Source organism: Pezoporus occidentalis, unplaced genomic scaffold (assembly GCF_034315485.1).
Source record: "Pezoporus occidentalis ecotype Australia unplaced genomic scaffold, CSIRO_AGI_Poc_V1 ctg14, whole genome shotgun sequence".
Classification (NCBI taxonomy): domain Eukaryota; kingdom Metazoa; phylum Chordata; class Aves; order Psittaciformes; family Psittacidae; genus Pezoporus; species Pezoporus occidentalis.
This window is the reverse complement of record NW_026913209.1, coordinates 1,633,775-1,657,055: the sequence shown is the minus strand read 5'-3', so window position 1 is coordinate 1,657,055 and position 23,281 is coordinate 1,633,775. Positions and strand designations below refer to the sequence as shown.

At 40.9% G+C, this 23,281-nt stretch overlaps 1 protein-coding gene across 2 annotated transcripts in view; it reads right to left on the bottom strand.

Annotated features, from left to right (window-relative positions):
* Positions 1-21,704: 21,704 nt before the first annotated feature.
* ZNF277 (zinc finger protein 277) overlaps positions 21,705-23,281 on the bottom strand; it is a 53,092-nt gene continuing 51,515 nt past the window's right edge. For both annotated transcript variants that reach the window (XM_062609566.1, XM_062609567.1), the window contains exons 11-12: positions 23,079-23,253; positions 21,705-22,048 (exon numbers count right to left, since the gene is read on the bottom strand). In XM_062609566.1, the coding sequence (XP_062465550.1) occupies positions 21,856-22,048; positions 23,079-23,253 (368 nt within the window). In that variant the 3' untranslated portion in view covers positions 21,705-21,855. The remainder of the gene's footprint in view (positions 22,049-23,078; positions 23,254-23,281) is intronic.

Here is a 23,281-nt window from a genome sequence, read left to right as displayed (position 1 = left end):
TGCTGGCAAATACCAGTTTTAAAGCACAGTTAAATTTTCATCATTATCTGTGTTGCTTTTCAGTGCCTTCCAACCAGATACCAGCTTTTTAAGGTAGGATACAGCCAAGCACAGGCTCAGAGAGCAGCAAAGGAAACCTGCCCTTGGTGACCTTCAGGAGTGGGAGTGGTTTCTGTCCCTACACAAACAGAAGTGAAAGAAAAAGGGATGAGGTGGCTTTGGTCCCTCCCTCTCCAAGCAGGGCTATATAGCTTTGCCCTGCTTCATCCACAGGGTGTCTGGATGCTCTATGGTCCTTCCTGAGTGTACTCACTGCCATAGTGAGACCACTGAGAGGCCAGAAAGATGCCTGTGGTCTGAAAAGGATGGGCTATTTTTCATGTTATTTGGCTTTCTGTTAGCGCAAGGAGGAAGGACTCACAGTTTTGCCTGCATCCTGGCACACCCAAGGCTGCACTAACTTGCGCTGTACCCCAGGAAGCCTGGGCAGGCGCTCCCCAGCACTGCAGACTGCCCTGCACTGAATGATTGCTGTTGGCAGTCCACTCTTATCTCCTTCCCTGCTTCCAGGATTTCGCTCAAAACCTGTAAAAACACAAAGGGATTTTCAGGCCAGTAACAGCAGAGTGACTGCAGGAACAATACAGATGATTAGGGTAAGCTGAAAACCAGTGAGGTACCAAGCTCAAATATTCTACCTCTTTCTTTTCTTTTTTTCTTCTTCTTTTTTTTTTTTTTTTAATTAATATATTTTTCTCTATGATTGCTTAAAAGAAATTCTTCTTTTTGCACTGCTTACCCTTTGACTCCAGCCTGGTAGTCCTTCAGGGAGATGCTACATGACTTAAACTTGACTCCTAGTGTAAACAGTGTCTGCAGCGCTGCCATCTCCAGTCTGAAGGTTTGCAATGCAGAATCCTTGAATTCATAAAAGATCGTACTGTATTGCCTAATTCTTGTCTGTGTCAAGGCATGTCACTTGCACTGCATCCTGAGCAACCTGGATAAAACACAGAAGCAGTGTGTTCTCTTGGAAGCTATTCGCATTAGAAATAAAATGCATGAAACTAAAATGAGCTTGTCACAGCAGAGAGATGAATTCTGCAGTATTCTGGATTTCCTGCATGAATCATTTTGTGTGCCTGTGTGTTCCTCTTTCGATGACTTGGCAGAGCAGAAGGAATAAACAGCACATATTTAAAGCCGGTCTGAATTGTGCTCTGGGTTTCCATCAGTGCCGAATCCATCAGATTTGTGCAGCAAAGTCATTCAAGTGACAGTGGGTTACTTTTCTTTCAAGCTTTCTCAAATGGTTTGTCCAGCACAGGGCAATATTTGTGTTAGCAGGGAAATTGAGAGATTATGATTTCTCGGTCTATTGGCATTGCCTGTGGTAATGAAATGATGCTGTTGACATGAAAGCTGATTGGTTGTCTGTGTGACCCTATCTATGATGAGGGATAAAATACCTCATTTTACAAAGAATCTGGACCACCTGGAAGGGCAGAACAGACAGGAAACAGATCATTAAGTATACTATAATAGATTATCACATTATTTTCGTATGTGTTCACAAGAAGGGAAGATTTTTTGGAAAGACCCCTGCAGACATACAGCCACATTTTAAACCAGCTATCACTGTCCTGCCTTCAGAAATCTGTACCAACAAACTGACATGAGAATCAGCATGTCCCTCACCGTAGCCTGAGAAAAAACCCCATTGGTTTAATACACCTAAAGCAGAGCTCCTGTCCCTGAGTCTCTGTAGTCATGATATGTTTATTTTAGAGTCTGAGCAATTTGGTGGTCCAGGTACTTTGCCACCAAATTTCCAAAGAGATTTCTGTTGTCCAGAGAAGTTAGCAGTGACCTCAGTTGTGGCACCTTGGGCAGGTTGCTACGTGCACTGCCTTGTGTGTGCAGCCTTCAGTCTTGAGATGCAGCTTTTAATTGCCTTGGCTGCTGGGGCCATGAAGGAGCAAGTTCTCCTTCTCATCTCCACAAGGCTCTAGTGTCCCCCAGGAGATCCCAGCATTCTGGACTGTGTGTAAATCAGCCAGTCAATGTTCTGTGCCTCTTACAGTATTAATGGGAAAACCCATGATAGGCATGTGCTCCGTTAGACTCATCCCCTTCACTATTTCAAAAGAGCTGTTCACAGACTTTCTAGAACTGTATTCCTCTGATGGAAAAGCAGACTATTTGCAATGCAAATTGGCCCATTAGTGGCCCACTGGTATTTCTTAAATGAGCAGCAAGCAAAGTTTTCAATAACCAATTGTTAGTTTCTGTCTTTATTGTCATTTATCCATTTCCAGCTCTAAGATAAAAAGATGAAAATAAAAAGTATCTGACTGACCAAGCCAATTTCAACCAAAGTAAATTTCATTTTCTGCCATGCAAGCAAAATAATTTTCATAATGCTATTGTTGCCACAGACTGAAAGCATCAGCTTAACGTGTAGTCTTTGTGTTGTGTTGGTGAGAAGATACATGGAGGGAATATAATGCAAATTTCCCAGAAACTGTTACATAAAAGATAATATGATAAAATGAAAATGCTTTTATTTGCTGCTGAATCCTCTAACAAGAACGTGTTCTGAGTTATTACGTTGCTACAGTGACATAGCTATGTCTGGGTTTAAATGACTCCTGAAAGGTGAGCTTGAGGAGTTAAGTGATGAGTTTCAATAACCTAAAAGACAGATGCATGCTCAGCCACCCCTTGTGATTCTTTTCTTGAGTTCTCTATGCTTTGATCCCTCTCTGAAAGTGAAAAAAAGTAGCAATTCACAGGGAGTTTATGCTGTACTTGGGAATTTCAGAGAAGTAGCACAGACTTACTGCACTCTTCTTGGCAGCAGACATTCGTGCCATCAGCATACAGCCATAGCACACTGGGAAACTCTTCTGAGACTGCTGACTGTTGGGAGACCTTGGTTTTGCACCCACCACTCACGGCAGTTGCAGTATTGTCCACTTCCCATGTGGTTTTCAAGTTCTGAACATGTGCTACAAAACACGTACTCATTCAAAGTAGTACACTTTTCAGGGTGTGTAGTCTTATTTAAACATCAAGTGCTCAGCCTTTGGTGTTGCAAGGGGCAAGAGCTGGCATAGAAAGTTGCTGGTGAGAGGCAGCAGTGCAGACAGACCTGGCTGGGCTGGCCAGCAGCACAGTGAAGGGACAGCTGGCATGGTGGTCTGATGCACTTCAGAGGGGAATTTGCCTTAGGAAAGGTTTTGATCCCCTTTTCCTAGCCCAAGACATGACACAGCCTTTCAAATGTGGGTTGCAGGAAACAGATTAACTATGTTCAAGGAAAAAATATTCCTCCCTCTAATATTGATGCAGGCACTTGACTAGTCTGGTCTGTTACCTGGAGCATGCATGGGCAAGGTTAGACTGTGAGACACAGCTATACATCATATACATGTTTTTTCAACAGCCATGCTACTTGCCTGATCAATATTCCAGATTCCAGATTCAAGTTTCTGTAACCACTTGCAGAGAATCTAATTTAGGCTTATGTATTTCAACCAGCTGAGCACACGTTTCAGATGTTTCCTAGGCACAATCAAGCTAAAAAAAAAGCCCTGTCAATCTTTTTAAGGAAATTAGGTTCCAGTTGCTACATAGGTTTCCAAGTATTCTCCTTCTCTTGCAGAAGTAGGTGATGCCCTAATAATACCTCTAACGCTCAAAGAAACTGGGAACTGGCAAACACACTGCTGCCAGCAGTGACTGGGGCTGTAAGGGGTTTGAATATGTGCGAGAAGCCCAAAGCAAATGAAATGAGAGGACAGAAATCTGCATACTGGAGCTACAAATGCTTTTCTTACTGGTGCTCCCATGGCTCTCCTTTCCTGTGAAACAAGAATGCAATGTCCAAAGGGAAAAAGATTCTTCAAAAGAAGCAGAGGTAGGCATTGGACCCAAACCTGAAAGGAACACGTCATAGAAAAGAAAAAGCTGGCGCAGAGCCTTTTCCAGCAGAAGGGTTTCACAAGCAGTCATCCAAGTTGCCCCTTGCCTCACTTGTTTTCCTGACTTGCTTCTAGCCCTGTAGAGCCTGAGTTGCAAAACAGCAGTCTGCAAAAGGCTGTGCAGAGCACCTAACTTGCATGTCTGATCTCTGGAAATGCCAGATTTTCAGGGTATTCACAGTAACTGAGCATTTAACTGACCCCTGCTGTTGTACATGGACTTTTGAGTGCAGCCCTGGGACAATGTAAGGCTTTTTTCTCACGTCTGTGTATCATTTCATGTCTCCAACCATAGCAGGCTGCTCAATGGGATTAGTATATGATTGGTTCTTAAAAAGGACTTCACAAGTTAAGGTTCATCCTCTGCCTCCCTGTCCGTAGGCAGTGAGAGCAGATGGGTTATTTCAGGAATGCCCCTAGCATACCCTCTTACTGTGAATGAAGATTTAAAGCAGGGACATGCAGTTGGCACAAACTTCTAGCAGACCTTTCCTTTGTGGAAATGTTTTTAATGGCCAGCCCAGTTATATTATGCACAATCTCTGTAGCATGCAGGCACCATGCAAAGAATCAAACAGCTTGAGGAATGTCTATAAGGCATAATACCATATCCTGTAGCTCTTATTTGGAAGTAGCTTGGTGTTTCTCGACAGAACTGCCTCGTGCCAGAGACACATACTCTCATGAGGTTTGGGTTGGAAAGGTTTACAACTTAGAGCAGACTTGGTCCAAGTCAGAAAAAATGTTTGTCTGAAAAGCCTACAAATGCAGCCATGATCTCACAGCTCTCCTAGCAGAAGAGTACAGTTATTGGAAAGTAGCAAAGACTTTTCCTGCATGGATAATGGAAGTTACATGTAAGATCCTCTGCATTTCAACAAAATCAAAACTAGGGAGAGATGATAAGAAATAATTTCTCATCCCACTGGATAACTCTGGGTTTGTAGTCAAATTCCTTTCCTCTTGTTAAGCAATACCTCTATTTGGAAAAGGAAGATACTATTCAGCATCCAGTTAGTAACAACAGCAGAGTGTGGTCTCACATGAATGAATGTGTATTGGAAATAGGAAAAGCTTTTCGGTATAATATCCTAAAACAACTGCTGCAAAGACACATAGTGAGCAAAAATGGAATGCAGGTGATGCCTGATCCTGAAGATACTCCTGGGATTCTTGCATGATAGTGCAAAGTATCTTTACCTCTTGCCCAAAGCTGGTTACCATATACCTATGGTTTATATCACTTTACTACCACTATATTTGAGTTGTCTGGCATATTTAATTCAAAGATTTAAAAAAATGCAGAGTGGTGCTGTCCTGGGTTCAGCAGCAGCAGTCATTTTTTCTCCTTCTTAGTAGCTGGTGCAGCACTGTGGTTTTGATTTTCAGCCTGGGAACAGTGCTGATGACACCGATATTTTAGTTGCTGCTCAGTAACATTTACTCCGACCAAGGACTTTGTGAGTCTCATGCTCTGCCAGGGAGGAGGGGAAGCCGGGAGGAAGCAGAGACAGGACACCTGACCCAAACTAGCCAAAGAGGTATTCCATACCGCAGCACATCATACCCAGTATATAAACTGGGGCAGTTACTCAGAAGGGTTAGATCACTGCTTGGGTCAGGCTGGGTATCGGTCGGCGGGTGGTGAGCGGTTGTGTTCTCTTCTCTTGTTATTTCCCTTATCATTATTATTATTGGTGGTAGCAGCAGTGATTTGTGTTACACCTTTGTTACTAAACTGTTCTTATCTCAACCCTTGGGAGTTACATTCTTTCCATTCTCCTCCCCATCCCTCTGGGAGCAGGGGGGAGGAAACAGGGGAGTGAGAGAGAGACTGTGTGGTTCTGAATTACCAGCTGGGCTTAAACCATGAGAGGTGCTTAAAAATGCCATTCATCGTCAGAGCTAGCACAGTGGGCTCACCACACTGGTTCACCCAAGCATCAGTGCTGGCAATTGTAAGGAGAATAAAGCTAACCTCCCTGCCAGATGAACAGGCTTAACGACAAGGTCTTTAGTGTCTTTCAGGTAATTCTGGAGAACAACTTTCCTTACAAAGGCATAGGGTTGCATTCCAATTTTTTAGCAATTGTAAGACTTCAGCATGAAAGGTAATGGTTAGACCTTCACATTGCAATTATGCTATTCTTTGAGTCCCTCCTTAGGTGAATCCAACAATTTATGTAAACATAGAAATGTAGAATTGGGCTATCCAAGAAAACATGAGAATAATATACTTATGAAATGCTTCATAAGGGAGGGAAAGATGTGGTTTCTGAGAATATAAGAAAATATCATTTATATGCCAGCTGGAAAACTGTATAGACTCCTACTGTGAAGTAGCTGAGCCTAATTATAAATTGATGATAACTGCCCATGAAGGATGAGGGAATGCACTTACCCAGTGCTGGAAAAAACGAGCTGGGAGCTAATATTATCATTAATTTTTTATATTATGCCAGAACCTAAGTTGAAGCAGAAAAGGTACTCATGATATTTTGGCTCTCTGCAAATACATGTAGATATATTCCTGATACTCAGAGCCCAGGACATAATAGAATTACGATGCAACAGGGGAGACGGAGATGGAAGCAGTAGCAAGAACGTAATAATGTTGTTTGCATTGGCATCAGGGCTTCCAAATATTTTTTAGTGAGAGCTAATCATCAGTAAACAGTTATTCTACCTAGCCCCTGAAATAACAAAGACTTAGGAATCAAACGCAGACAAGAGTTTCTATCCAGTACTTAACACCTCCATCTGACTTACATCTTTACCTGAAACAGGGAATCTGGGCAATCACTGCTCATATACATAGGACACTTTTAGGCTCTGGTCTCCAAAGATCCTGACTCTGGCACTCAGAACTCTTCAGCATGTGGGGGTGCTTATCAGTGATGGATAAAGAACACTGACATGGAGTCACAGGGCACTTGCAGAAGAAAAAAAGACCGTGAAGTTAAAATGCAGAAAGAAATAGAAAAATTTAGTTTCTTTATTGTAGTCTTTCCCCCATAAACATTTTCTTCATAAGCAAGCAGTCTTATAAATAAATTCAGCTTTTTCTCCTTCATATGTAGGGAAAAAAAAGGCTATCATTAATCTGCTTTTCCAACACTTGAAGTACATTCAGTGGTCTCTCTAGATAAGAGAACTTATTACTTTCTTATTATGTTTATTGGTTAATTTATCCTGTAATATACTTGCTAAGTTGTACATGTGGAAAACCTGATTAGGATAGGATAATCTTCTTTGAATTAAAAGAGACGGCTGAACACCGTTTATACAGAAAGGCTCTTTAGAAAACTATCAGTAGATTAGACTGATAAATGGACTTAGAATTTCTGAAACTCACAAAATTTGCTCTGCAAGAAAACGTGTTTGCCAAATTGCCTCAATGCGGGAAGGAAAATCATATTGATAAATGAAGACACTACGCTGGACCAGGAATTCCGTTCCAGGATTTTTTGTAAATTGGCCACAGAAGACCACAGTGTTACTCTATAACAAAGCGTTAGGCTCCTTTTGCCCTTCTACTGGCAGTTTTATCTATACAGCTGCATTTATGTCTCCTTTTTTCCCCCCGCTCCTTCAACAAAACCCCAAGTACTAACACAGAAGCTGTGGGTGGTAAGCTTCTGAGGCTTCAATACACTGCCTTTCTAATGAAAAGGCACAAATATCATGAGAAATTTTCAATCCCCTTATTTTAAGAGGCCTTGTCAGTGTTAGGCAGAACAGCAAATGCAGCTGCTTGGCCTTGTATGCTCTTCTTAGATTGCATGACCTGCATTAAATTGCATTATGCTTAAGTTGGAGAGAGTCTGTCTGACGTGTGTCCTCACAAAATGAGATGAGTGGTTCATGAGGCTGTTGCAGGAAAAAGAACTACCAGCAGATAATAATCCATGTGCTTTACTGATCTAAGTAAAACCACAAATATTTGTTAAAAGCATTTTCAACCCCCCAGATAAACTGCTTTCTTTTAAGAAAATATTTTGGATTAGGTCAGAAAGGCAAGAATTTATTTCCAGGAAATTAGTTGTAAAATAGAAAAATACTTGGCACTATAAGGACCTTGCCTGATGGCACAAGCTTTATATGCCTCCCCTCAGTAAGCCTGTACTTGTGATGAACACCTACATGCTTTCTTTCTCTGCACTCCATGCCTGAAGAAACCACTGGGGTAAGGGTAGCTCAAATTCCATGCCTTACCTTTGAGATGTTGGCCAATTACTGAAAACCAGTGAATGTGCACAGTGATTAAGGCTCTGAAGTTAATCTCCTGCAGGCTTGGTGATGCCTGCAGACCAACTGTCAGATGGTGCAAACTTTCAGCTTCTGAATGAAATTGAATTCCCTTTTAGCAAACAAGCAAAAGATACAATCAATAATGCAAAGAAAATAATGAATAAAAGACCATCAGGTGTATCAATGATTCAAAATCACTTGAGATCTTCTTTAATATTACTGGACTGACCTGCTTGAGGAATCATATGAGTTCAGTGACCCGGACTGGCATCTCTATGAGAAGATGAAGCACTGCACAGCTAGGTACAGTCCTATAGCCCTTTCTGTCCTTTCAGGTCAGCCATCTATGTATTGTAGTCTATACATAACTTTTATATAACAGAACATATCTTTTCATAAAGCCTGCTAACTCCTACTAACCAGAAAGTGGGACATTTAGTTCCTCCCTTTCTTCTGGAAGTCCTGAATCTGTGGTTTCCAGCAAGGCGCTCCAGGTTTGCTTCCAAAGTGACCAAGAAAAGCAGATTTTCATCCTGCGTGACCCTGCATGTACCACAGGTTTCTGAAGGGTCCATGCCTCATGAAAAACTAGGGTTGAATATTTATGCTCTGTACAATTCCAGGAAGTTGCCAAACTTCAGTCTACTTCAGTGATGGTGGCTTTGCCTATTTCAGGTACAACATTGTTTTTGCTTCCCCAGAGGACACAAACTGATTTTATTCTCTCTGAAGATCAGTGAAAGGGAATTTGTGAGCTTAAATTATTCAACATTTTGAGAAAGCAGGCAGCTATTTGTAGTTTATCCACCGACTCCAGCATATTAAGTGGAAAATTTTAGAAGCCTTCCACATCTGTTTTTTTCATAGGAGGTTCGTAGGATGCTGTGTGGAAGCAGCAGCTACATTTCTTACAGTGTGTTAAATGACAGTAATGGATGCAGAGCCTAATGCAGTCAGCTTTCTAAAGGTAAGACAGTTTGCAACCTGTCACCAGTGACAAAGCCAATTTGAAATAGGAACAGAAACTGTATTGTAGAAGAGGACAGGAGAGACCTCTGCAGTTTGTTAATCAAATACTGTGGCACTTGTAAGATTTGAGGAAGTTAAACAGTGCTGACACAAAAGATCTACCTTGAGACCCAGATTGTGGCTTCTTATCATACTGTAGTAATGTAGTGCTGTAACTGAGCTAATGCTAAAGCAAGTCAGCTCTGGTCACTGCTTGGTGCTGCAGCTTCTCCATGCAAATATACCCTTCTTCCACTCAGGACCAATGTGTAGCGGCTGCTGGTGTCTTTACGAGTCACTCACTGTGTAGCAGCTCTTAGGTTTCTGCCTTTGCCATATAATACAGAGCCCCGAGTTGCTACCTGTGTTCCCTGTCTAGTCCATAGAGACAAGCATCCCAAAATAAAGCCCAAACCAGTCAGCATAGAAATCAGAGAGCCACAGAAAAGGATGAAGAAGTTTGCATTCAAATGCCCTTTGCTTGCTAGCACGTAGTTGCCTGAATGAAGGCTTCAGAAGTTTCATCTAGGTAATATATGGATCCAACAGTCTCCCCTGGAGGTTGTTTTCATCTGGTTTAAATTATTGAAAAGCGTTCACTGCTTTCTTTTATGCTGTGAGTGGAATTGCCATGCAAGACCCTAGCTAGCACAGGCACGCAGGGAGTGGGGATCTGGTCCACCTAAAACAGTTTCAAGCATCTTCTACATGGGCAGCCTCATCTTAAACATTTTTAAGCCTCATGGAAGTCTTGACACAGAAGAGAACGGCCAGTGCAAGGATGTGGCACCAAAATGGGCATAAGTCTACAGCCCCATGCTGAGGGCAGTCAGCCCGGAGGGGCAATCCCTGCTCCAGAGAATAGCGAAAATCCCCAGACAAGCAGTCACTGAGGAGAAAGACATTCCTGTTAATTGGGACCATTCTGCTTACCTCAGTTTTAAAGCACCCAAATCCTTACTTGGATTTAGGCATGAAATTCAGAAATTTCACTGACAATTAAACTGTGCACAAGTATGAAATTCCGTATCAGCAGGCTATGGGCAAAGGAAATTCCTGTGGTTTTAGCTGGTGTATTAGCTACTGCCCTCAAGGGGAAAGAGGGATTAAAGAAATCAGGGTTTGACAGTGAACCATCTGCCTTCAACCCCTTATGTGACCTGCCACAAAGTGAAAAGGGTGAATATAAGGAATGTACTCTTAGAAGAAGAAATCTGGAGGGTTTCTCACTTTTCTGTCTCTCTTTGGACAACGGGGAGGACTAACCTTCCACTGCTACAGGGATAGGAGAACTTCGGACAGGGCAAGTTGCCATGAGATGAAAGGGCAGTCGGCTGCAGACTAGCTGGAGACAGGAGAAGTGGTGTCACCCAGTGCTGGAGAAGGGAGGGGAGAAAATGAAGAGGTGTCTTTCCCTTCCTTGCCGTCTTTGCAAGCACTCACATGGCTCTTGGTCACAAAAACAAGTGCTGCTCACTAGAAAAATACATTATTGCGTGACTTGACTTACTGCAGTTCCTGGTCGCAGCAGTCAGCAACAGGAGTGAGTACATTTGGTGACTGAATCCATGTTACTCCTGGCAACTCCCATTGAAATCAGGGGAAAACAAGGTCCCTCAAAACCATACAGGAGGTTTGAGATGTCAGGACTCATGGGAGGACTGGAAGAGAAGGTGTCGTGGTTTAAACCCAGTCAGGTAACTTGCTCACTCATTCCCAGTGAGTGGTGCCGAGCTGACAACAATCGAGGTCCGTCCCCCCCGCCCCGCACCGGGGCTCTCCCCTTCCCCGCTCCCAGAGGAACGGGGAGGAGGATCGAAAGAGTGCAACTCCTATGGGTTGAGACAAGAACAGTCCAGCAACCAATGTACAACATAAATCACCACCGCTACCACCAATGACAACAATGATAAGGGAAAATAACAAGGGAAGAGAATACGATACCACCGGCCAAGAAACGAGTCCCACCCGGAAGCCCCTGTCCTTCCAGGTAACTCCCAGTTACCCCTCACCCCGGGCATGACGTGCTGTGGTATGGAATACCTCCCCGGCTAGCTCGGGTCAGGCGCCCCGTCCCTGCTTCCTCACAGCTTCCCCTCCTCCCTGGCAGAGCATGAGCCTCACAAAGTCCTTGGTCGGGGTAAACATCACTTAGCAACAACCGAGAACATCGGCTTCACCAACACTGTTCTCAGTCTGGAAGTCAAAACACAGCACTGCACCAGCTAACACAAAGGAAAAAACATGACTGCTACTGCTGAACCCAGGACAGAAGGAAAATCCCTAGGAAGGATTTATTAGGGAGGTGTAGTTTACCTCTGCTCTTCTGTCTATTCCCCAGTATTCAAGTGCAAGCAAGTTACCCCTAATTTATGAATATGCCATTGAATAAGTTCTGTGTGCTAACTATTCTTAATGTCTCCCATTCCTGGAAAATGATGCTTAATTTCAGAAAATAAATTAAAAAATGGGTATTTTTTTCCAGGTTTTTGCAAGATTTCCGATTATTCTGGGGAAAAAAGTATGTATTTTTTGGCATGCCTTTGACATTTCTGGATATCCTGCATCTTAAGCTGTACTACCATTACATGGCTTCTGCCTTTTTTAAATTTCAGCTTACAGACTCTTAGCCTCCTATTTTCCACATAAGACAAAAATAAATAATAATTAAATAAGTAATAGAACGAAAGGAGCTAAAGCTAAAGGGTATTTTAATTCAGTCACTGAAAATGAGATTTATTGGCCCCCTTTTTAAGCAGATGGCTGCCTTATCACCATGTGTCTCAGCTAAGACCATTTCAATTGCTATCTAAATTCAGAGGTGCAAGGAGTTAAACATGCTACAAAACAGAACAGCAAGCAGTAAACACTCTAAACACGTGGACAAAAAGATCAAATCCTATGGATACGCCCTTCTCACAGACAGACATAAAACCCCTCTAAATAAAAGGATGAAATACTAATTGGTTCTTTGAAATAAGAAAAAATCCAGATTTCCTTTACTATCTTGCAGCCACCCGATCATTAATTCACAGCCTGCAAAACAGATGACACCAGTCATCTGTTCATAGTTTGCTCAAGTATTGTTGTGTCCAATAGATTAGTAGATACTTTATCACTGATTTATCAAATCCCCCTTGCAAGATCCCATAAGTACTGATTTTCACATGAATCATCTCGTTTACATACAGAAAACATGATCTTGCCTTTTACTTCATGACTAGAGCCCACCAAAAGCATTTAACAGGTTTTGCTAGCTTCCCCTGCCTCTGCAAAGCCCTTAGTCTGCATAGGAGCATCCTGCACATGTACTAAGCTCTCATAAATCATTAGCTCCTTGGAGCAATATTTAGTCTAGCTTCCAGATGATATACTGATACCTCATTCAGTTATGTGGCTTCATCTGCAACTGCCACTTCCACTTAGATGACAGTTTGATGCTCTGGTTTTCTCAGCCCTACTTCTGTCTGTTGTGGTTTAACCCCAGCCAAAAACTAAGAAGTACCACGCAGCTGCTCACTCACTCACCCTGCCTCAGTGGGATGGGAAGGAAAACTGGGAAAAGATAAAACTCATGGGTTGAGATAAGAACAGTTCAATAATTGACATAGAATTAATAATAATAATAATAATAATAATAATAATAGAAAAGGAGAAAGAGAGGAATAATCCCCAAGAAAGACAAGGGATGCACCTATGGTATAGAATGCCCCTCTGGTTAGTTCAGGTCATCTGCCCTGGCTATGCTCCCTTCCCACCTTCTTGTGTCCCTCCTCACTGACAGAGCATCTTTGATTAGGGTAAGCACTAGTTAGCAAAAACTAAAACATCGGTGTGTTATTAACATTTTTCTCATACCAAATCCAAAACACAGCACTGCACCAGCTACTAGGAAGAAAAGTAATTATATCCCAGCCAAAGCCAGGACATTGGCCCATGCTGCCCTGGTGTTTTGAGCTTAATATTTTTATTCTGATAGGAAATGCCTTGTCATCTTTCTTGATTTTTTTTCCTTCCAGCCATTGCTGTCACTCTGGAAGTCAGTGCAAGTTCCTACTTCATGTTCCAGGAAAGTCTCCCATCCCTCCTGTGATTTCTCCACAATTTATTATCTAATTTTCTCTTTCATTTTAGTCTTATTTTTAAGGTAATACTAATTTTTAAAGATTCTTTTCTTTCAGCCCCAAAGCCCTTTATTTCTTTTCAGGTCAGGTTTCAGCTGCTGCTACAGTCTTATTGGACTTTGTCATCCTGTGGGAAAACCAGAGTCTGAGCTTACTCTGCAGATGACTCCTCTGAGCCCGCAAGGTGGCCAGGGGTAACAGGAGGGATGGTGGCAGAGGAAATGAGGAATAAAGAAGTAGGAACAAGAGAGGGCAGAGCCTACAACTGTCCTATTTCTAATCAACACAAAGCCCAAAAGAATCTAGTGGATAAATCATAGAAAATAGTTAGGGTTGGCAAGGACCTTAAGATCATCTAGTTCCAACCCTCCTGCCATGGGCAGGGATGCCTCACATGTTACGGAATTCTTTTTTTCAGATGGAAACAAAACTAAATATCAGAAAATCCTTGCTTGGCAGGATGCTGACATTCATTTTATATGTGAGGGTGGTGTCCCTGGCCATAGCAGGGGGGTTGGAAGCAGATGATCTTTAAAGTCCCTTCCAACACAAACCATTCTATGATTCTACGACTGGAATCCTAACTGATTTCAAACCAGTTTCACAACTTTCCCAGTGGCATCAATGTGCGCCAGGAAGTAGCAGAAACTCCATCTCCTTGATCTTTAAAGGTCACTGGGGACAGTCCAGCATCAATGGCAAAGTAGTCCATGCCGTTACATTGCAGCATAGATCCCAGCATCCTGCTGCAGGCTGGAGGTGCTGCTCTCACGTCCCTCTCTGTGACACTCAGAGTGTGGATGGTCATTGAGAGCACTCTGGGACTGCTGCAGATATAAGCAGGAATTGGGTAAAAATCTCCAAAAGATTATTTTTCCAGCCCAAATTTAACAGGAGTCATACAGAGAATGTCCAGGGTTCTTTAATGAAAGATTCTCTCATCGATCCCCATTGCTTTTGTGTGCAAAGAAAAAAAAAAAAAAAAAGGAGAAAAGACACTAAGATTTTTCTTTTTAATCCTTTATGTCTACAGAAACAGTATCTGCATTACTGAGTGATCAGTTCCTTTACAGACTGCTTCCTCACTGTAGCCTGTTTGCCTGAGTGGCTCGATGCAAGTTAGAAAACTCAGACCTCTGCTTAAGATGAGAACATGAACAAAGGTAGTATTGCAGTAACTTTTGAGAAGAGAGTCTCATCCAAGTATCAGCTGTAATAGACAAAAAAAGTCCTGTACTACTCAGAAACTTTCCTGTGCTGAAGCAAAGGCAAAGTACATGCAGTAGCACAAGCCTGAAGAGCATACTGAGAAATCTCATCTACCTCACGTATATATACTCTCTGAGGAAAATATTAAACCTGCACTTGAAAAGTTCATAGAGAGTTAGGATTTTAAATAGAGATCATTTACAAAGCAAAGAACAGTTAAATGAATTAAAGGATTCATAATACTTTGCCTTTTTTTTTAATTTTATTTTTTTAATCTCAGCAAACTCATGGGTTTATAGCTTTTAAAGCTAGAGGAGACCAGCATGAACATCTTCTCCAATCTGTGTGGACCATGGCTACTCAACATTATGCAGCAATTTTTTGTCTTACAGAAAGCTGGTCTTCCTTAGTATGAAACTGAACACTTGGAAGTTCTATAATATGACAGAAAGCAGAGAATCTTTTACATTATATTCATTCTCTACTTAAAAACCCTCAAGTGATGGCAAATCAGATCTCTTCTGAAAATCTTAACCCTTATTTTTAGAAGATGTCATTTTCAAAATATTCAACTTTTGGTTTCTTATGGGAATGTGCCCCCCAAAATTAAGTTTCTTCTTGAACGGGGAATATTTTAACCATGATCTAGTCACCTTTTAAACTAAATATTCCAAATATGAAAACCTGACTAATGCAGATAAGCTGCACACATACATTGGAACCCCATATTATATGTGCCTTTTTTTTTCCCTGCCCCTGGTAGTTATGATCACATAATCACAGTCTTGCTGTTTAGGAAACTGAGGCACTGGGAAATAATAGTATTTGTCAAAGGATGCATGGTAAGTCACTATCTGTAAAAATACAGTCAGCCAGCATTGTCGCACATTCGTGATTGTACTTCCCAAATGCTAAGCTCCATCCTTGCTTATTTGCTCTTCATTTCAGCTAGATTCAAACAAAAAATATCAGGCAGCTTATTAAAATAGGTCAAATATTTGTGAAGATTCACAGCAGTATTTCTGTAAATGGTGTGAAGACAGATATGCATCAGAAAGTAAAAAATCGAGCACAATACAATTGGAAGTTTAAAGATAAAACCACCTGAAGGTTAAAGCAGTGCTCAGCTCTGCAAAGCTGTGGCAGGCAGTTTACAAAGGCAGACTCCCTAATGAGCAATCAGCAATTCCTGCATTATTTATTTCTGTATTGTTCTGGTATTTCCAGTCTCCTAACACTGAGTGAAGCTGTGGCTGGAGGTAATGCAAACAGTCTGCCTGTAATTATTCTGAGGGATTTCACTACATTCACGTGTGATGTGATGTGGTAAAAAAATTCATTGCGTGCCCCCCTCAGAGTTTGAAATTCTGAAGCATTTGTTTATACTGAAGAATCACATTTGCAGCTTACCAATGCTCAGGTGCTCAGCAATAATACTGGAGAGCTGCCACTGGCACTTCCCAGACACACTCTTCCTGGTGCTTAAAAGGAAGAGCAGGGGTTTCTGGAATGTATCAGATTTGTCTGAGTAATGACACCAGTGGAGATACTCATGAAAGAAGCACTGCAGAAGTGGTAAAGAGTCTGACTGCATGTGGGCATGCTGGAACACTAACTGCAGATAACAGTATGTTTTCCTTCCTGTGATGCAATAAGGCTCCTCATACTCCTTGTGCTTTCTTTGCAGTATAGTCAGATATGCAATATAAATACCAACCACGAGCCTGTAGATTTGGAAATAATAATTAGCAATGGCTAATATCTGGCTTAGGTTTTACACCTAGCAGCAGCCTTTCTAGTCTGAATTCACACCTAAGTCCCTGCGGTGTTCTGGTTTACTGGTCTATGCCAGTACTGAAAGGTATGAGCTGTCAGAGGAAGGGACACATATCGTTGGGGTCTTCTCAGTCCTAGTTTCAAGAAGAGCCACAGACTCTTTCCTTTGTAAAGGCACGCCAAGGTGATATGTGCTATGTGAACTGATATCTAATGTTTTCTTCTGTGGGGAGTTGGTACAAAGACTAATAATTTATGTCAACAGCAAGGTTAAATTAGTCACCATAGCTCTTTATTTTTTTGATGTTGTTGGCATTGTAATAGTGCCTGCTGGTCTCAACCTGGTTAAGCCATGCATGCTAAATGCTGCAAATAAAACTTGAAAAGATAGTTCTTGATGCAAAATCCTTGTAAGCAAAAAAAAATTTGCATTAAAGATACACATGAAAAACCTGAGATGTGGTTAAAAGGCAGGAGCGGGATAGCCAAGGTTTAGGCACATTTCTCAGTGAGGTCTACAGACTTCTATTACCATCTTTTTCATACATATTCAGTTTCAGGAGGGACTTCCAAGACAAAAATAGGTACACAACAACAGCTGACAGGCAGGAAGAACAAAATCAACACAACCTATCTGCAGAACTTGTCCAGATTCTTGACTACTGTTTAATGTGTATCTACTCAACAGCAGATCGTAATTGAGATTCCTTGAGTCATGGAAGTACATTTATAAATAATGTTTTGTGGATAGTTTTGCTATTGTTTAGTGGTTTCTATGCTTAGATCCAGGATTCTAATTAAACCTGTGACCCTATGTGCAAAAAGGTAACCGTGGTCCTTCCCCAAAGCTGTTGCGAGAACAGAGCTGCAGAGACTAAATGACTAGTTTTAGACATTTCCAATATAGCTACCAAAGCTAGTTCTCCTTTCCAGAAAGCAAATCATTTGATACTTGTTGATATCTACCTTCAGATTAAATGAATTCCATAATAGTAGGGTAGAATTCGGCTCTAAATTAATACAAGTAAATTTAGGAGTCCAGATGTAGGGGAACACACATGACCTAGGTACCACAGTTTCCATTATAGTTAATGCAGCCTAAAAGAAGTATTAATCTACCAGCCAGTGGTGCTGGATTTAGCTGGTTTGACTTAAATACGCCTCAGTGCCATCTGAGATGCTCAGTATTATCTGAAATGCTCATATGCAGTTGACAGAACTGACAAAAGACCTCTGATAGATCAGCATCCTTCAGAAGCAGCTAGAGACCATGGCATTTTCAAGCATCTCAGATAACATTAGTTGTCTATGGGCAAGAAACTGAATAAAGTTTTAAGCGTTTACTTTAGGGTAAGCTGAGTGACTCTGGGTTCCATAGACTACATTCATTGATTATAACGGAAGCTTAGACATTAGGTTCATATGTAACTTACACATAGGCAGCTTCTCAGTCTCAGGATGGTAAACCAGATGGAGAGAACTGTGTTCCAAGGAACATTTGCAGAAGGAAAATACTTCTATCTAAATTTATGCAAAGACAAGTGATGTATTTTTAGTTGTAAAAATGCTATACTCCTATGGAAAGAGTGAATTTATCAGGGATGTAAAATACCACATGTGAGTTCAACTAAGGGGTTACGTGGTAATTTCTAAAATAGTCATTTTATCTGTATCTTCATGAGCAAGAGTCTGGAAAAACCTGTAAAATCAGATTCAAGAACCAACTAAAAATTTCACTGGTGGAAGAAGTCAAATTAAGCAAGGCTTAATTTGTAAGAGAAAAATTCCAACAGGAAAAAAAACCCCAAACACTGGCAAGAACAGCACATTCGGGGCTCATGGAGACCAGGAATGAATTTTACATAACTAGGTTCTTCACACAACCACTGTTGCCTGTAGTGTTTCTACAGCAGCTGACTTACATGGAAGTAGTAATTCATTCTAGGCTTACAAATTACCTGTGCCATGGGCCAGTTGTTATCTAACCAAATTTGATGAGGGCATGATTTGACCATGGATGCTTCAGTCGCTCTATTGTAACTAAGGCCCCGAAAGCATCATGACTTAACAAAAAAACGCTGGAGACAACAAAGTAGTTTTCTTGTTGCCTCTATAAAATACAGTTTTTCTCCAGGGATATTTGATTCTTTTTTGCCTCTGTGTAAGTAAAATGCTAATAATACAAGATCATTTAATACAGCACCAAGTCACAGAGCTGTGAAATTTGCTGCTGTTCAATGGCCATAGATGGTAGATGTTACCAAGGCCTATTGTCCAATGCTTGCTCTGATAATCTTGGAAGAAAGGAGCTGTACTTCTGTTCACAGTTCAGTTGCTTGTGTCAAATTTAGGTCAACCACTCTGTAAGATGGGAGAAATAGAGACATACTGTTTCAAACACCTCACTCACTAGTGGACATCTAACCGGAATTCAGATGCAGTGATGGCACTGAGAGATGACAATAGCAGAGAGAATGTTCAGAGACCTACTTGGGTGTTTTGCTCATCAGTTACTATTTAGCCAGTGAGAGCAGCCACTTCTCCCACAGCATGCCAGACAGATCCAATACAGAAACTGAAAAGAGTGTCTTAAATGGAAGTCAAGGGCCATTAAGTCATTAAATCAGATTAAGTCTTCACAGAAGTGTCAGAATAAATTGCGTGTGGAGGCATATCAAAGATATAATTAAGGTATTTGTTAAAAAGGGCAGGAGGAATTATGGTCACCAGGACACAAGCCTCTTTCCTTCTTTTACCCAGGTCCTTCTAAACAAGGGACACTTATAAGTGACCTTATACACACTCATTTTAGATAAACCAAAGTGAGTGTGCATAAGGAGTCAAGATCTAGGATAAGAGGAAATATTATGGCAAGAAATGTGCATTAGACTGAAACTGGTGTAGCTTTTTTTTTATACCAATTAGCATCACTCATTCTCCTGATCTGGCTCTCTTAAGAGCATTTGCAAACACCAGCTCTGCCCATTCTGTGATTTACAGCAAAAGTATTTGTGTTGTAATGCTTCAAAAAAATGCTCTTAGAAGAACATATTTGCTTATGTAATAGCTGAGCCTATACAGAATGCAGTCAAAACTGTGCCCCATACTTGTGACCAAAAGGAAGCTTCAGTTTTAAAACAGGCACTGATGTTGGCTTTGCTTTAGATAGAAGACAAGAATACCTAGGAAAAGTTGTGGCCACTATACAAGCACATAAGTATGCTTCAGCAAAATGCTGAATAAAAGCACCATTGTGCTAAATAAAGATGCTCAATTTTTACTCTAGAAATTGTACTCAGCTCCCTCTGCAAACCCTTGCTGCCTGCTGTTCATATTTGAAGTAACAAGGTCACCCTAATCCGACTCCACATGTTTTTGGTATTTTCAGAGAACAGTTATACACTGCTGAGAAACTTTTTCTAAGTAGCTTTTTCTCTTTACTCAATAAAGGCAACCAATCCATGTCATTTTCTCTTAAGGTATCTCTTAATGGTACACTGATAAATTGCTTTTTCAAATTTCTGTTAGAACCAGGCACAGCAGTCATGCCGTGTTGGTGGGTTCTGTCAGGTATTTTTCTTGTTTTCATTTTGTAGGGATTTAAGTGACTCCGCATCACATTCCTCATGATTAGGAAATGTTTCATAATTTCACTTTACTGTATATCAATAACATTTTATCTTTCCCTTAATATGCCCTTCTGAGATGGGCTTGCAGTAAAACACATTCATGTGCTGCTGATGTAGCCATAGTTCTCTTACTGATTTTTTCCATTGCTCAACACACTTATTAACATAAACCCCATCAACTTTTACTCCCATCTCAGCTAAAAATCTGACCGAAAAGCAGAGACTGGAATCAATTTCTAATTTAGGAAGAAAATAAGTGCTTGAAAAGAAAATCACTTCAGAGGGAAGAAAAATTCAACAGCAACAGTTGTTGAAATTAAGGAATTTACAAATGCAACCACAGTGTATTTAAGATGGTCAAACATCCTAGTTCAAAAATATTGGGGTTGTTCCTCCTCCATTTTTGTACCAGTTTAACCCAAGGAAATGCAGACATATGACTACACCCGCCCCATTCTTTTGTCTGTATTCTCAGCACCTGCTGAACCACTCCTACCCCATTTCCTCTTGACAAGTCAGATATTGCTGCTGTCTCTGTTTCACTGTGCAGTTAAGTAGCTGATGTGTCTTCCTCAGCACATTCCCAGCATCCTGTTGTTCTCACTTCTCTCTAGAGCACCTTGGCCCAGGAGAAAATAAGACAGGAGTTTTGATAGTGGGTGATGGGTAATGCCAAGAGAAAGAAACTGATACAAATATATTGCAGGGTGAATTAGGCTGGATATGGAGGCTTGGCAGAACACCAGTAAAGATTTGAACTTTAGCCCTTGCTCCCAGAGACTGCTATATAATTCTCAATCTCCGTATAATGACAAATAACAACTCTTATTGACAGCAGTCTATTTCAGGTAAAGAGGGGTGTGCAAAGGCAAAGCTATGGCTTTGAATCTTCTCAGGCAGGGAAGGACACTGAGACGAGAGTCCCATACTTTGAGCAAGTGCTCTGACACCAACCTAAAGAAGACAGACTTGCTTGCCAGTTTTGAAATAGATTATATGTATTATGGACAGCCAAACCTGAACTCTAGAACTACTTCTTCAGAAATCAGAGAAGAAAGAGGAAGGAATACCTGATTTGGATCATCCTAGCGAGACCTATGCTCTGAGCTGCTTTGCCCTATGAAGATTGAAGTGCTTTTTGGACATGCTGAAGATCCCCTGTTACCTTGGAAAACGTAAAGTTCAACATTACAGGAAATAACTTTACTGGACAGTTGAACTGAGATTTTGAGAATTTAACTTGGATGCATGTATCTGCAATCTTCTAAGTCATTATTTTGCATCTCAGTTCATGTCCATACAAGCAGTCTAGTTTAAATTCTTTCGATCTTTGATGAAACCAACATTGAAATTGTTCTTACGCTTTTTTAGGCTTTGGACTGGCAGCTTCCCATGCATTCAGATCCCCATGGGCCAAGCAGAGCTCTACTGATGTTTCTGAGCCAGTTTTCAGAACAGACACCATTTATATTAGGTATTGATGATGAATAATATACATCTACAGATCAATTTTCACTTTGAAGAAGGTCTAAGATTAAAATAGCAAAATTTGCTTTATGTAACAGCTCAAGACTCCAATTCTGATTTATTCAGAAGAAAAAAAAAAAAAAAGAAAATCCTGTTTAAAAGTAATACTAAAAGTATTTGGAGAGCTAGGCAGAAAATCCAGCATTTTACTTTAAAATAAAGCTATATTTTTAAGGAATATAAACCAAAACCACTTACACTTAAATTTTATTTAGCATTCACTTTCGTATAATATTTGCCCAGCAATAACATCTATGAGTTAAACCATTTCAATATTAGTGAAAGAATGTGTTTTTTTTTATCTTGCAGAAGAAACACTCAAAAGTCAGCTGCTGTAATTCTAGGTCAGAATTTCTTCTGACTCTTGTTCTCTTTATACAGGAGCTGGTTTAAAACACTGCTCTGTTTGAGAGCTTTTAGACTGGATATATCTTCGCTTACAACAGGGATATCTTCACTTTGACCCTCAGTTATCAGATCTTCACTGTCAGAGAGCGTACACAGGAGTGTATCATTTTCATAGGTAGGAAAATAATACCTGAAAGAAACAAGGCATAATTACTAGGCAGCCACATATTTTGTTTCAAAGAGGCTGAGCATATCCTATGAGATTACATTTTAATAATGGAAAAATGAGAAAGTCTGTCTGGAATGACAGTAAATAGTGCATCCAAAAAATCCAACTGGCATGTACACCTTAGAAGAGCTGTACAGAAGAGCTGGCAACAAACAAGTCTTTCCCCCTGTTTCTTCACCTGCACATTGTCACAACTGAGGCTGCAGGTCCAGATTTGTCCCACAACAAATGCTGTAGTGAGCTATTTGAGTTAGAACACTCCCTACCTAACTCCCTTGAGTTAGAACACTTCTACCACCTATGGTATCATCCCCCAGACCTATTCAGCCTACTTACAATCTGAACCAGTGCTGTTACACTCTATTTGCTATGGAGGAAACTAAGGGCAAACTTGTTTTGATGCCTAAAATGAGGTAGACATAATGCATATATCTACATTAGACATGCAAAAGAAGTGGTTCTAGAACCATATGCCTACAGCGTATCTTTACTAGCAATGGGATATGTGTCAGATGGCCATCCCAGGCATGAGCTGCATATGTTTAGAGAGCCAATGGCTGAAAGAACTAAAACATGCCTACAAGAGGGACAGTTGGGATGTCGCTATGGTGCACAGGCTCAGCCTTTGCTCCACCAGGAGAGAACATGATCTGTGTGTACCATGTATGCTTTTCACCATGTACTGCACAACTGCAAATACAGGCAAAACATAATTCTGCCTTCTCTAGGACACTGACCTGACAGTGCAGACACAGCTTACGGCGACAGTGCATCCTAGGTGCAACTACAAGAGCGGTATCTCATGTTCATTTTAGCTTCAGACTGTACAGAGATTTCTAATTCTGAGTATTCTGAGATCACTTCTTATTTTAGCTAGGCCGGTAGAGCTCAGAGCACTACTGCACTGGCAAAACCCAGAACTTTCAACTTATTGTTTTACAGGTATAATCAAGTAACAGCATAAATGCTGGAAGAAAATGCTTGCTCTTACTGTGGTTGATCCCATGTAGACCTGGCTGGCAGGAATGTAATGTGTTTGGTTTCCTCCATATGACTTATCAATCCTCCTTTAGACTGGAATTTCTCCTGGCAGTTGTAGCAACGACAATGATGGATTTCTCTCCTGATGAAGTTCAGTAGCTTTACTTGCTGATAAAAGTTCAGACCTGGAAAAGACAGCAAAGAAGCACTTGG